The sequence below is a fragment of the Acipenser ruthenus genome, chromosome 4 (genome assembly GCF_902713425.1).
Source record: "Acipenser ruthenus chromosome 4, fAciRut3.2 maternal haplotype, whole genome shotgun sequence".
NCBI lineage: Eukaryota > Metazoa > Chordata > Actinopteri > Acipenseriformes > Acipenseridae > Acipenser > Acipenser ruthenus.
The window spans coordinates 51,130,130-51,142,370 of NC_081192.1; the positions used below are offsets into that span (position 1 = coordinate 51,130,130).

General features: G+C 41.7%; 1 protein-coding gene across 2 annotated transcripts in view; it reads right to left on the minus strand.

Moving 5' to 3' along the window:
- Window positions 1-3,881: 3,881 nt before the first annotated feature.
- smchd1 (structural maintenance of chromosomes flexible hinge domain containing 1) overlaps window positions 3,882-12,241 on the minus strand; it is a 123,258-nt gene continuing 114,898 nt past the window's right edge. The window contains exons 46-48 of one of the 2 annotated variants that reach the window (XM_059022530.1): window positions 11,618-11,776; window positions 4,852-4,972; window positions 3,882-4,511 (exon numbers count right to left, since the gene is read on the minus strand). In XM_059022530.1, coding sequence (XP_058878513.1) covers window positions 4,376-4,511; window positions 4,852-4,972; window positions 11,618-11,776 — 416 coding nt within the window. In that variant the 3' untranslated portion in view covers window positions 3,882-4,375. The remainder of the gene's footprint in view (window positions 4,512-4,851; window positions 4,973-11,617; window positions 11,777-12,241) is intronic. The other variant, XM_059022531.1, reaches the window with a different exon arrangement.

The window sequence follows — 12,241 nt, forward strand, 5'->3', positions numbered from 1 at the left end:
TGCTCTAACCACTACTCCAAGATGGATTACTAGTGTCTCGTCATATAACTAATTCTCAGCAGTTTCTGACAAGTTTTTCTAACGTACGTGGAACTGCCTTGTATATATTTACATTAAACTTGTACTTTTTATATAGGTATATAAATGTCAATTGCTGTGGATAAACGCATCAGCCAAATCAATTAATATGACGTATTTTTCTAGCTCGCTATTTATTAATTTATTTATACATTTATAATATAAACATGTATTAATTTCTACATTTATTTAAAAATAGGTATTTCTAAATGTATTTATTCCTCTATGCATTTGTTTAAATCATTTATTTATTTCTACCAAATAAATTATTCCTGTATTTATTTTTAATTAAACGAGGAACTACAATTTATCAGAGATTTAGACAAGGAAGCTACATGCCACTCTTGTGTACAATTCCATTCTATGGTATCTACCAAACAAACAGGAAACTGGATATTTTCAAACAGGAAATAGAACATTTCTAGAATCGAGAACCACCTTCAGGTTTTCAGCAAAAGCTGGTCAGGCATGGATGGAAGCTTAAAAAAAAATTAATGCATTTCAATAACTGTGCAGTGGCGCAGCGGGCTAAGGCTGTGTGCTCTTTTAGGACGTCATGTTGCAAGTTTTTTTTTTTTGTTTTGCAATATGTCCTGTTTTAAAACATAAATAAATTGTTTAATATACAGACGTGCTCAAATTTGTTGGTACCCCTCCACAAAAAACGAAGAATGCACAATTTTCTCTTGAAACTGACAAAAGTAATTGGCATCCACCATTGTTTATTCCATATTTAATAGAAATCAGACTTTGCTTTTGATTTTTTTATTCAACATAATATTGTAAATAAGAAAACAAATGAAAATTGCATGGACAAAAATGATGGGACCGCTAACCTAATATTTTGTTGCACAACCTTTAGAGGCAATCACTGCAATCAAACGTTTTCTGTAGCTCTCAATGAGACTTCTGCACCTGTTAGGTAGTTTGGCCCACTCTTCCTTAGCAAACTGCTCCAGCTGTCTCAGGTTAGATGGATGCCTTTTCCAGACTGCAAGTTTCAGCTCTTTCCATAGATGTTCGATAGGATTCAGATCAGGACTCATAGAAGGCCACTTCAGAATAGTGCAATGTTTTGTTCTTATCCATTCTTGGGTGCTTTTAGCTGTGTTTTGGGTCATTATCCTGTTGGAGGACCCATGACCTGCGACTGAGACAGAGCTTTCTGACACTGGGCAGTACGTTTCGCTCCAGAATGCCTCGATAGTCTTGAGATTTCATTGTGCCCTGCACAGATTCAAGGCACCCTGTGCCAGGCGCAGCAAAGCAGCCCCAAAACATAACCGAGCCTCCTCCATGTTTCACTGTAGGTATGGTTTTCTTTTCTTTGAAAGCTTCATTTTATCGTCTGTGAACATAGAGCTGATGTGACTTGCCAAAAAGCTCGTTTTGACTCATCTGTCCAAAGGACATTCTCCCAGAAGGATTGTGGCTTGTCAATATGCATTTTAGCAAATTCCAGTCTGGCTTTATGTTTTTCTTTCAAAAGTGGAGTCCTCCTGGGTCTTCTTCCATGGAGCCCACTTTCGCTCAAAAAGCGACGGATGGTGCGATCAGAAACTGACGTACCTTCACCTTGGAGTTCAGCTTGTATCTCTTTGGCAGTTATCCTTGGTTCTTTTTCTACCATTCGCACTATCCTTCTGTTCAATCTGGAGTCGATTTTCCTCTTGCGGCCGTGCCCAGGGAGGTTGGCTACAGTTCCATGAACCTTAAACTTCTTAATAATATTTGCAACTATTGTCACGGGAACATCAAGCTGCTTGCAGATGGTCTTGTAGCCTTTACCTTTACCATGCTTGTCTATTATTTTCTTTCTGATCTCCTCAGACAACTCTCTCCTTTGCTTTCTCTGGTCCATGTTCAGTGTGGTGCACACAATGATACCAAACAGCACAGTGACTACTTTTCTCCATTTAAATAGGCTGAATGACTGATTACAAGATTGGAGACATGTGTGATACTAATTAAAGAAACTAATTAGTTTGAAATATCACTATAATCCAATTATTTATTATCTTTTCTAAGGGGTACCAACAAATGTGTCGCAACACACCCTTAAAAAGTAAACGGAAGAGGAAGGAGAATAACAATTTTACCTTAGTTTGACGACTTCTCATTGTGTATGAGAGGTATTTACATTTTTTTCACATTTGATGTAAGAAAGTTTCAGACTTTTGATACTGGTACAGATGGTAATTCTAAGTGATTTAGTTTTGCCGCTGGAACATGGTGAAAACAGCAAAACTCTTGGAGCTGTGTAGAGACTCGTAGTTTCAAACAAGTTTTTCCAACTTGTACAAGGAACTACCGTTCCTCAATCAGTATTTCCCTTTCAATTCGAAGACGACCACCAACCAATACTTTTGGGATATGCCCGCCTTAGGTAAGTATTCGCTGAGCATTTTATGTCGGAGCTGCCGATAGGCCCCTCCGTGGAATGATGTCTTCGGTCCCGCCTACCTAGGGAATAAGTAGTTGTTCCGCGGAGCTCACTTCCTCTTTTGCCTCTCACCTACGGTAAGGTACGCTTCTGTGTGACTAACCAGAGTGTGTTTTTCAAAAAAAGCTCCTCTGAATCAACTGCAATTCCCTTGCATTTGTGCTGAGAGTCGGTTTGCATCAGCGGCTCCATTTTGAGCGTCTTTTTCCTTCTTCTTACGGTCTGCTTCGCTTGTGTCGCAGGCCGTCTTTTCTTGGCTGTCCGTCGTATGAGTGTGACTGCCTGTGCAGTATTCACCAGGTTCTACCGAATCAATGTGGTAGATCCTTCTACGACTTCATTAGGAACAAGGGTCTTTGAGGGTGCATGCACACACCACCAACACTAGTTGGCGGTAGCGAGGCGTCCCTCATATGCTGTCTGCTCACGCTCCCTTGCGACGGCTCCAGTATACTTTCCCAAAAGTATTGGTTGGTGGTCGTCTTCGCATTGAAAGGGAACGTTAGGTTACTTCCCGTAACCCTGGTTCCCTGAAAGAGAAGATGACCACCAAACCTTGCAAGGTCACATCACTCACATTCACGGGTTCGATGCAAAAGAGGAAGCGAGTTCTGCAGAAATACCACTTATTCCCTCGGCAGGCAGGACCAAGGATGTCACTCCACGGAGGGGCCGATCGGCAGCTCTGACATAAAATGCTCAACGAATACCTACCTAATGTAGGCATATCCCAAAAGTATTGGTTGGTGGTTGTCTTCTCTTTCAGGGAACCAGGGTTACGGTAAATAACCCAACGATTTCTGTCCATGCCAGCTCAATAGAGGAAAGTTTTCCTGACAATCTTTATAGTTTTAGTCATTTGAGCTTGTACACTCTTTCCCTTTTATGGTTAAGTTTCACATCATAGGCAGTATTTCAGTCTCACTGGTCTAACAAATATTATAACAACACTGCCAAAGAATTCAAGCATATAAGGCAACAGAATTGCCTTTCTGTATGCTCTGTGTCATGATACTTTCTGAATTTCTGCAAAACTGTTGTGCTTAGCAGGTTTCCAAATAACTTTAATGCTGCATAAGATCCGTACGACACATGAACAACAAGTGCCTATACAAACACATTTAACAAACTGGTGACCGTACTTGATACTAGACTCAGCTACTTCTTAAATCAGGGAAAAAGTATGAGGCACACTCAGTCAGTATGAGTCAGTAATATTTGGCAAGTATCAACATAAGACAACAAGGAAAGGGATGGTATGGTTGAAACCTTAACTAAAAACAAGTTGTGGTTGGAAAATATCATTCATTCACACAGCATAATTAAAAAAAAAAAAAAAAAAAATTACAACACACACACGTTTTACTAACAATTCCATTTAATAAAAACTAAGTTTTCTTCACACAGGACACACACACAGAGATATCAATATTAAACACACACAAAAAAGAAATGCTTGTATCTTAGGCATTCAAAAGTAAGTTTTATTTTTTTAAATCGCTTTTTATGGAAACAAAAAAAACAATCCACTTTTAAACTATGAGCCTAAAAACATGGTAGAAAATGTGTGAGTGTACAAAATGTTGCAAAAATGTTCACCAGATATATTCTGGTTCTTCCAGGCATTCTTTTTTTTTTTTAAGAACAAAGCAAAAACCCAAAACATAAGAAACTATTCCTGGTATAAAGATAACATGTATATTACCTTAGAAGCATAAAATAACACTAGAAAATTAAATATACAAAAAACACTGGAGTTTCTAGGTTTAAATAAATGAATAACTTTTTTTTGTATTTGTCATCATATTTAAAAATGTCCATAGATTTGCTATTGCTTTTGATTACCTATTTGGCTTAAGTCTTTCTCTTCTTTTTCACTACACTGTCACTGGTTTCTGATTCAGAAGTCATATGCAGTTTTTTCAGCGGAGGGGAAATCCACTCATCTGAGCTGTGGATGGAAAAACAAAGGGTTTTGTTTTTTGTACCACTAAAAAAAACAAAGAAACAACAAACAGATTTACCAGATATACATTCATATTAAACCAAATCTTCCTCAATATCATTTTTTATTAAAACAGTTATACTTTACATAGAGTAGTTCCTCCCTTTAGTACAATGGCCCCATTAACAAAAACACTCCAGAATACAGTATACCTACTTCAATAAACACTTATAAAATATTAATGGCATGCCTATGGTCTTTCCACTGTGTACATTTTTCAGACTTGTCATGTCTATTTATATCAACTGTTTGCTATTTAAACAGGTTTTTTATTTAATTTTTTTTTTTTTTAAGATTCCAGCAAAAATGTTTTAAAAATACCTACCAAAATGTTTTTCGTGAATTGTCTCGTCTTGTTCTTTTTGTACAGATTGGAGAATCATCAGCCATGTCCAATACTTTTGGTTTGAATCCAGAGCCATTGGTTCCCCTTGCTGGTGTCATACCTAAAATAAATAAATAAATAAATAAATAAATAAATAAATAAATATTGTGGCTCTATACATGTTTTATATGTACAAATAGAAATAGGAGGTTTAGTGAAAACAAACAAAGCATCCTTGTGGGCACAACTGGAATGGAATAAATGAAATAATGGTTTGTAAACACAAGAACCTAATTATTTTATTGGGGGGGGGGGGGGGGGGGGGTTATACATAGGGCTTCTGTTTTTCGGTGTTTATAAAAAAAAACATTGGTGTTTATTTTTTAGCTATTTTAGAGTTTTATGTAAATACCTTAAAATCATTTTTTCAGGGTTTTCGCTTTTAACATACTGTATTAAGATTGCTTTTCAGTCAATTCCCAAAATTCTCTGCACACTAATTTTTCTTACATGAGTGATTACATGTATAAAACATACTTTCATTTCTGTTGAAGCTTTGTAAAACCGGGGTCTCGTGCGGCCACTCTACCGTCGAGCCCCTTTGATAGGTCCTGTGTTTCAACCTCCTGCTGAAGCTTCCTGGTGAGAAACCAGTTCACTGATGTGTGGAACAAGCTGGGAGGTGAGCCACATCGACCGGGATTGCCCCGCTATGGGATGTGACGTCATTTGACCAGGTAAGACTGTTCCATTCCATCAGTCACAGGTTTTGTGATTCCTGTGTCAGTGGATGATACACAAACACAAACCCATTCGACCAGTACTGTCCGGTATGTGTTGGACCTGCGCAAACGTCTTGAGTCTGTGGGAAAATGGGTGCATGACAATTTGCAGCAAGCTCAGCACAGACAGGAGACCCAATATAACAGGGGGGCCCGGTTGCGCACGTTTCAGCCAGGGGATAAGGTGCTTCTGTTGTTACCCAGCTCCGAGTCCAAACTTCTGGTGAAGTGGCAAGGACCGTTTGAGGTTACACGCCGGGTTGGGACGGTGGATTATGAGATCTGCCAGCCGGAGCGACGGAGAGAAAAGCACATTTAACCTTGTAAACCTGTTAAAGCCTTAGTTACAGCAGGAGGCTTTGTTAGTGGCACAAGCAGATGACATCACCGACCTGGGACCTGATCTTTCTGTGTTGGCGAAACAGGGGTTGGTACAGATTGCAGATCACTATGTAACACAATTTTTGTTCCTGGGTAGTAAGTGTTATTTCCTAATTGCTTATGCCTCAAAAGTATAGAAAATGGCTATTATTCCCCACAAACTTAGCTTTTGTGACCAGGACAGTGATATTTTGAAATTTACCTATTTCCAATGAGAAAACGGGCGACTTTGTGTCTTTTCGTTCACATAACGTCAGAAAAAAACAACATATTAATCCAAATTAACATGTATTTATACTAAAGTAATACAAAAATGACTACAAAAGATTTAGAAGTGAGTAGTTTTTCGAGATTTACGATTATACTGTAAATCACTTTCATGAATCAGCCCCCAAATGTAGTCTCCCATCATGTTCTCGTTATACTGTCCTTGGTAGCGGCGTTCAAAGTCCAGTATATCCTCTTGGAAGCGCTCGCCTTGCTCCTCCGAGTACGCTCCCATGTTCTCCTTGAATTTATCAAGATGAGCATCAAGGATATGGACTTTGAGGGACATCCTACAGCCCATTGTGCCGTAGTTCTTCACCAGAGTCTCAACCAGCTCCACATAGTTTTCGGCCTCCTGATTGCCCAGGAAGCCCCGAACCACTGCGACAAAGCTGTTCCAAGCCGCTTTCTCCTTACTAGTGAGCTTCTTGGGGAATTCATTGCACTCCAGGATCTTCTTTATCTGTGGTCCGACGAAGACACCGGCTTTGACCTTTGCCTCAGACAGCTTAGGGAAAAAGTCTTGAAGGTACTTGAAGGCTGCCGACTCCTTATCTAGAGCTCTGACAAATTGTTTCATAAGGCCCAATTTGATGTGCAGTGGTGGCATCAGCACCTTCCGGGGGTCCACCATTGGCTCCCACTTGACGTTGTTCCTCCCCACAGAGAACTCGGTCCGCTGTGGCCAGTCCCGCCTGTGGTAGTGCGTCTTGGTGTCCCTGCTGTCCCAAAGGCAAAGATAGCAGGGAAACTCAGACGAGATGCTCAGACTGGGGGTAATAGAGGAGTCCCAAAGTGACTGGAACAGTCCGATTGTTTTAGTGGATAAGCCGGACGGGTCAACTCGATTTTGCATTGACTTCAGGCGAATTAATGAAAAATCGAAGTTTGACGCTTATCCCATGCCCCGGGTAGATGAGTTGCTGGAGCATCTTGGCACGGCTCATTTTATGACGACACTGGATTTAACGAAGGGGTACTGGCAAATACCCCTGACCCCAGAGTCCAGGAGAGAGGACGGCGTTTTCGACTCCCTTCGGGTTGTACCAATTTAGGACCATGCCCTTTGGGTTGCACAGAGCACCAGCCACTTTCCAGAGGATGATGGATCGCATTTTGCGGCCCAATCAGCAGTACACCGCTGCTTACATAGATGACGTGGTTATCCAAGTGAGGACTGGCCGAGTCATCTGGGTAAATTAGCGGCAGTGCTGCAACCCTTGCGGGAGGCTGGGCTCACTGCTAACCCAAATAAATGTGCCATCAGGAAGAGTGAGTCAGAGTATTTGGGGTATCGAATAGGGAGCGGCCAGATCAGACCGCTGATTGCTAAGGTGAAAGCCTTGGCTGACTGGCTGGTCCCTACAACCAAAACCCAGGTGCGCTCTTTCTTGGGACTAGCGGGCTATTACAGGAAGTTCATCCTGAGCTTCGCCACGCTCGCTGCTCCTTTGACAGACCTCACCAGGAAGGCTGCCCCAAATACGGTTCAGTGGACGGAGCCGTGCCAGAGAGCCTTTCTCGCTTTGAAGTGAAGGCTGTCTAGCAAGCCAGTGCTATGCAGTCCTGATTTTAGTAGGAGGTTCACCCTGCAGACGGATGCATTAGAGACAGGTCTCGGGGCAGTGTTGTCTCAGGAGGTGCGGTGAAGCGAGCACCCGGTCCTGTATATCAGCAGGAAGCTCCTTCCCCGCGAGAAAAACTATAGTACCATCGAGAAGGAGTGTCTCGCAGTAAAATGGGCAGTCGAGTCACTCCGGTACTACCTCCTGGGGCAACACTTCACCCTGATTACGGATCATGCCCCCTTAGCATGGCTTCACCGGATGAAGGATAACAACGCCAGAATCACGCGGTGGTACTTGGCCCTGCAGCCCTATGCCTTCAGGGTAGTGCATCGAGCAGGGAAACTGCATCAAAACGCAGATTTCTTCTCTCCGGAAGGCATGGGGTTGTAGGATTTTCGAATGGACCGGTGGTGCCATTCTGAGGGGGAGGCTGTGTGACAGGGGAGATCTGGACTGACTATTTAGCACATCCGTATTACTGCAGGTAGCGGGCAGAAGTCTCGTGGGATCTGCCTGTCGGTCATGGCGATGACACGGAGAGGTGGGGAAGAGGGTGTGTGTGCTTTCCCTCTCTCTGAGTGGCGGGCCTTGGGAGACTGCTCGGCCCATAAGATCTGGCTTGGTTGTGCACTCGGGTGGCCGTGTTCAGGGAAATACAGTGTCGCTGGCAGAAGAGGCCAGAGTGAAACAAGGAGCAGGCGAGCCCGGCTGAGGGGACAGCCTTGCATAAAAACTAATTTCACAAAGCAATAAATAAATACGTACCAGAGGGGACGTGTGTAGATGTACGGGGAACCCTGGCCAACCCCAGTGTATAGGAACAACTGAGTGTAGGACGGAGATCCGTTCTGACCGGCTTAGCGGCAGTGGGGGCACTGCGTTTGTAGTTTTATTACTGTTTTATTTTCCCTTTTTCTTTCGCCTTCTGTTTTCATTATTATTTTCGAGCACTTGTATGTGCACAGAACAGTATACCTGTATTTGTAACCCCGTGGTCCTGTTTTACTGTCGACAGTATACAGAACACGGACAACAGCGACCTCTGTGGGCTAAAATAAATTAAAAAAAAGAAAATAAATAAGAAGCCTTTTAAAGTAGTTTCAGTCCCAGAATAAAGCATGCAACTATGTACATATAAAAATAAGAATGCTAAAATGTTGAACTGGTTTTAGTGCAGCATTGCACATATTTTCATTGATTGTTTGAACTGGAAGCGTGCACCTTTCTGCCATTCACAAGCTTTAAACTTTGAAAACGCTCACTCAGCATTTGCACTGGATACAGGCAAGGGTAACACTTGCAATACAGATTGAGCCAGTTTAGGCCACTGCTGCAGCTTTCCTTTCCAGTAATCATGAATGGCTAAACTGGTGTTTTCAGGAATCACTTCAGGAAGGTATTCTGTAAACTGTGCTGGTATTTTTTCCATGTCATTTCTCGAGAAGCGATCGAATAAAAACCTGTAGTTCGCAGAAAATTCAGGCTTTCAAAATTGATCAATTGCTTGTGTGTTGTACTACAATGTAGGACTGCTATCCTCAAAGTTCATTTGGGGGGGGCTCCCCGAGTGGCGCATCCAGTAAAGGCGCTCCGCGTGGAGCGCAGGATGTACCCTATAGCCTGAAGGTCGCTGGTTCGAGTCCAGGCTATTCCACTGCCGACCGAGGACGAGAGCTCCCAAGGGGCAGCGCACAATTGGCAGAGCATCACCCGGGTGGGGAGGGCTTAGGTCAGCCAGGGTGTCCTCAGCTCACCGCTCACCAGCGACCCCTGTAGACTGGCCGGGCACCTGCGGGGATGGCATTGTCCTCCGACGCTGTAGCTCTGAGGTGGCTGCATGGCGTGCCTGCAGAGTGAAAAAAAAGTGGTCGGCTGACGGCACACGCTTCGGAGGACAGCGTGTTTGTCTTTGCCACTCCTGAGTCAGTGCAGGGGTGGTAGTGGTGAGCTGAGCCCAAAATAATACAATTGGCTATTTCAAATTGGGAGTTTCCAAATCCTGAAAACCCTTCTGTGATTTTTTTTGTCAAATAGAACTTTTGCTTTGACTCATAGAGACTTGAAAACTTGATGTACGTAGGCATTTTCATCTTCCAGGCACTTCATGATGTCAATCACTGGTGTCACATTTTCAGTAAGAAATGTCACAAGACAAGAGAGTCTGTTTTTTGTGTCCAAAAACTTTCGCAAAGATTCACATTTCTTGCTTTTGGCATCTGCACTGTTGAGAAAAGTAACAAATGGATGCCAGACTTTGATCAGAACATTTACTGCCTCAATGACTGAATACCAGCGTCTCTGCGTGACACTGGGAATAATTTGTGGTTCAGCACCAACTTTGCAACATACAGCAATGTATTTTCTTTTGAGCTCACGTGCATGTTTAAAAATCACCCCAAAATGCACTACAAAATCTAACACGTCTTGAAAAAGTTGTGAACACCATCTAGCAAATGGCAAGGGTCATGAAGTATGAACAGGTTGAATTCTGGCTTTGCACTTTTTAAATCTTCATACAGCTTTTTCATGTAGCTGGTTGAATCGCTACAAATACATACAACATCCTCCCATCGCTTTTCGAATTTGTCCAACAATTGCTGTATTAAGGCTGACACAGAAACAGTGTTACAAGATTCAAGCACCTCCAGATGTGCCATCAATGTGCAATGTACATTTTCACAGTCTTTGTAAAAAGTAAATAAGACTGCAACAGTTGGGTCACCATGAATTTTGGTGTCTCGTCAACAGTAATTGAAATCTGAACATCACTCAGGAGTTCCTTAATGTGCTCCAGGTCCAATTCAAACACTTCTGGCAGGTATTTACTGTAAAGCTAAGCTGCTTTTAGCATCGTTTTTGCTGCCGGCGCTCTCTTACGAAAAACCGAGCCTATCGCTCCATCTGCTTGGGAAAGGCAAATATTGGACTGCGCCATGTCATAGTTTCGTTAATCGACAATTGGGTTGTAGCACTAGAGGCACCTGGTTTGGATGGTTTTTTGAGTTTTTTTTAGATGGTTTTTTGCACGACGAAATCCTTGTGATCACGGGCATACTGTTCTGGGGTTTTTACGTGCCTAGGCATTTTTTTCTTCAAAAATATACAGTTTTAAAATCCACTGTACTGCGTGTACTGTCCTCCCGATCTAACCGTAACACTGCTTTAAATCTCACAAGCGTTTACTGCTTTATCACACAAGCATGTAATTTTGGGGTGAAAATCAGAAGCCCTAATTATATATACATTATAAAGTGAAGTACATTATTCATGGTAATTGGGGGTTTTCATTGCAATTCAAGAGTGATTCAAGAATTTATAATAACGTTTACAAATCTTTGAAGATTGAAAATTCTTAATACTTTTATAGTACTTGCACAGATAAAAGTCTTTAATAAAAAAAAGATTACCATGTATGTCAGGTTTATACAATGAAGTACTATATGTTCTTGTTATTGTCCGAATGTGCCAAATAGTATGAAAACAGGGCATTACTTGACTTTGAGTATTTAAGCCTGTAAAATGAACATTCAACCCTGGTTGCTATTAAAAAGGTCTGAAAGTCAATAAAAAAAGAAAAAAAAGTCTCCAGCCTGTTCTATACAGCTTTCTGCCTTTGTGTACAAAATCCTGAAGATTTTTTTTCTTAAGCCTCACACCACATGCCCCTTGTGAGTTATGGAACATGATGAACTCCAGATGCAGTGCAGCACAATACTGCTGCCCCACCCTCCCAAAAACAATGTCTATTATTGGAAAATGACAACATACCTAGTTTTTTTTCAATATCTTTGAGTTGTTTCTCTTGTGAGAAAAGTTCATCTCGTTTCTGAAGCATTTCTGGTGAATGGAGGTAGTTCAGCTGCAGATCTAGTTCTTCTTTCACATTACCAAGTTTAATTACTGCAGTGCGGTACTGCTGAAGGAGATCTATAGAGAAAAAATATATATGTGACAGTGATGTCAGCGGCATTGCTAGTATGTACAGCATTAACCCTTATCCCTTTCAGGAAGAAAAGCGACACAAACAACCCTACAGAAACAGCAGCAGTTTAAGACTGGGCAACAACAAAAGCCATGAAAAATTAAAGCCACCAGGATCACGACAGTAGATCACCAGGACCTACATCCACTACAAACAGCCTGCAACGTAAATTAGTATCAGAAAAAAAAAATGGACATTAAAAAACCACAGTAAAAATGCAGAGCATCATACTTCTGTGATTTTGATTTATAGGGTTAAAAAAAAAGTGCCGTGTATTTTGAGTCACGGTAGTTATTCCTGACAAGCTGAAATAAAAGGGATCAACCACATAAAGATGTAATAGCTAAAAAATGTACCGTGACACACTATACATGACCAAACACTATGGAAAAACTTGGGCATCGCCACAG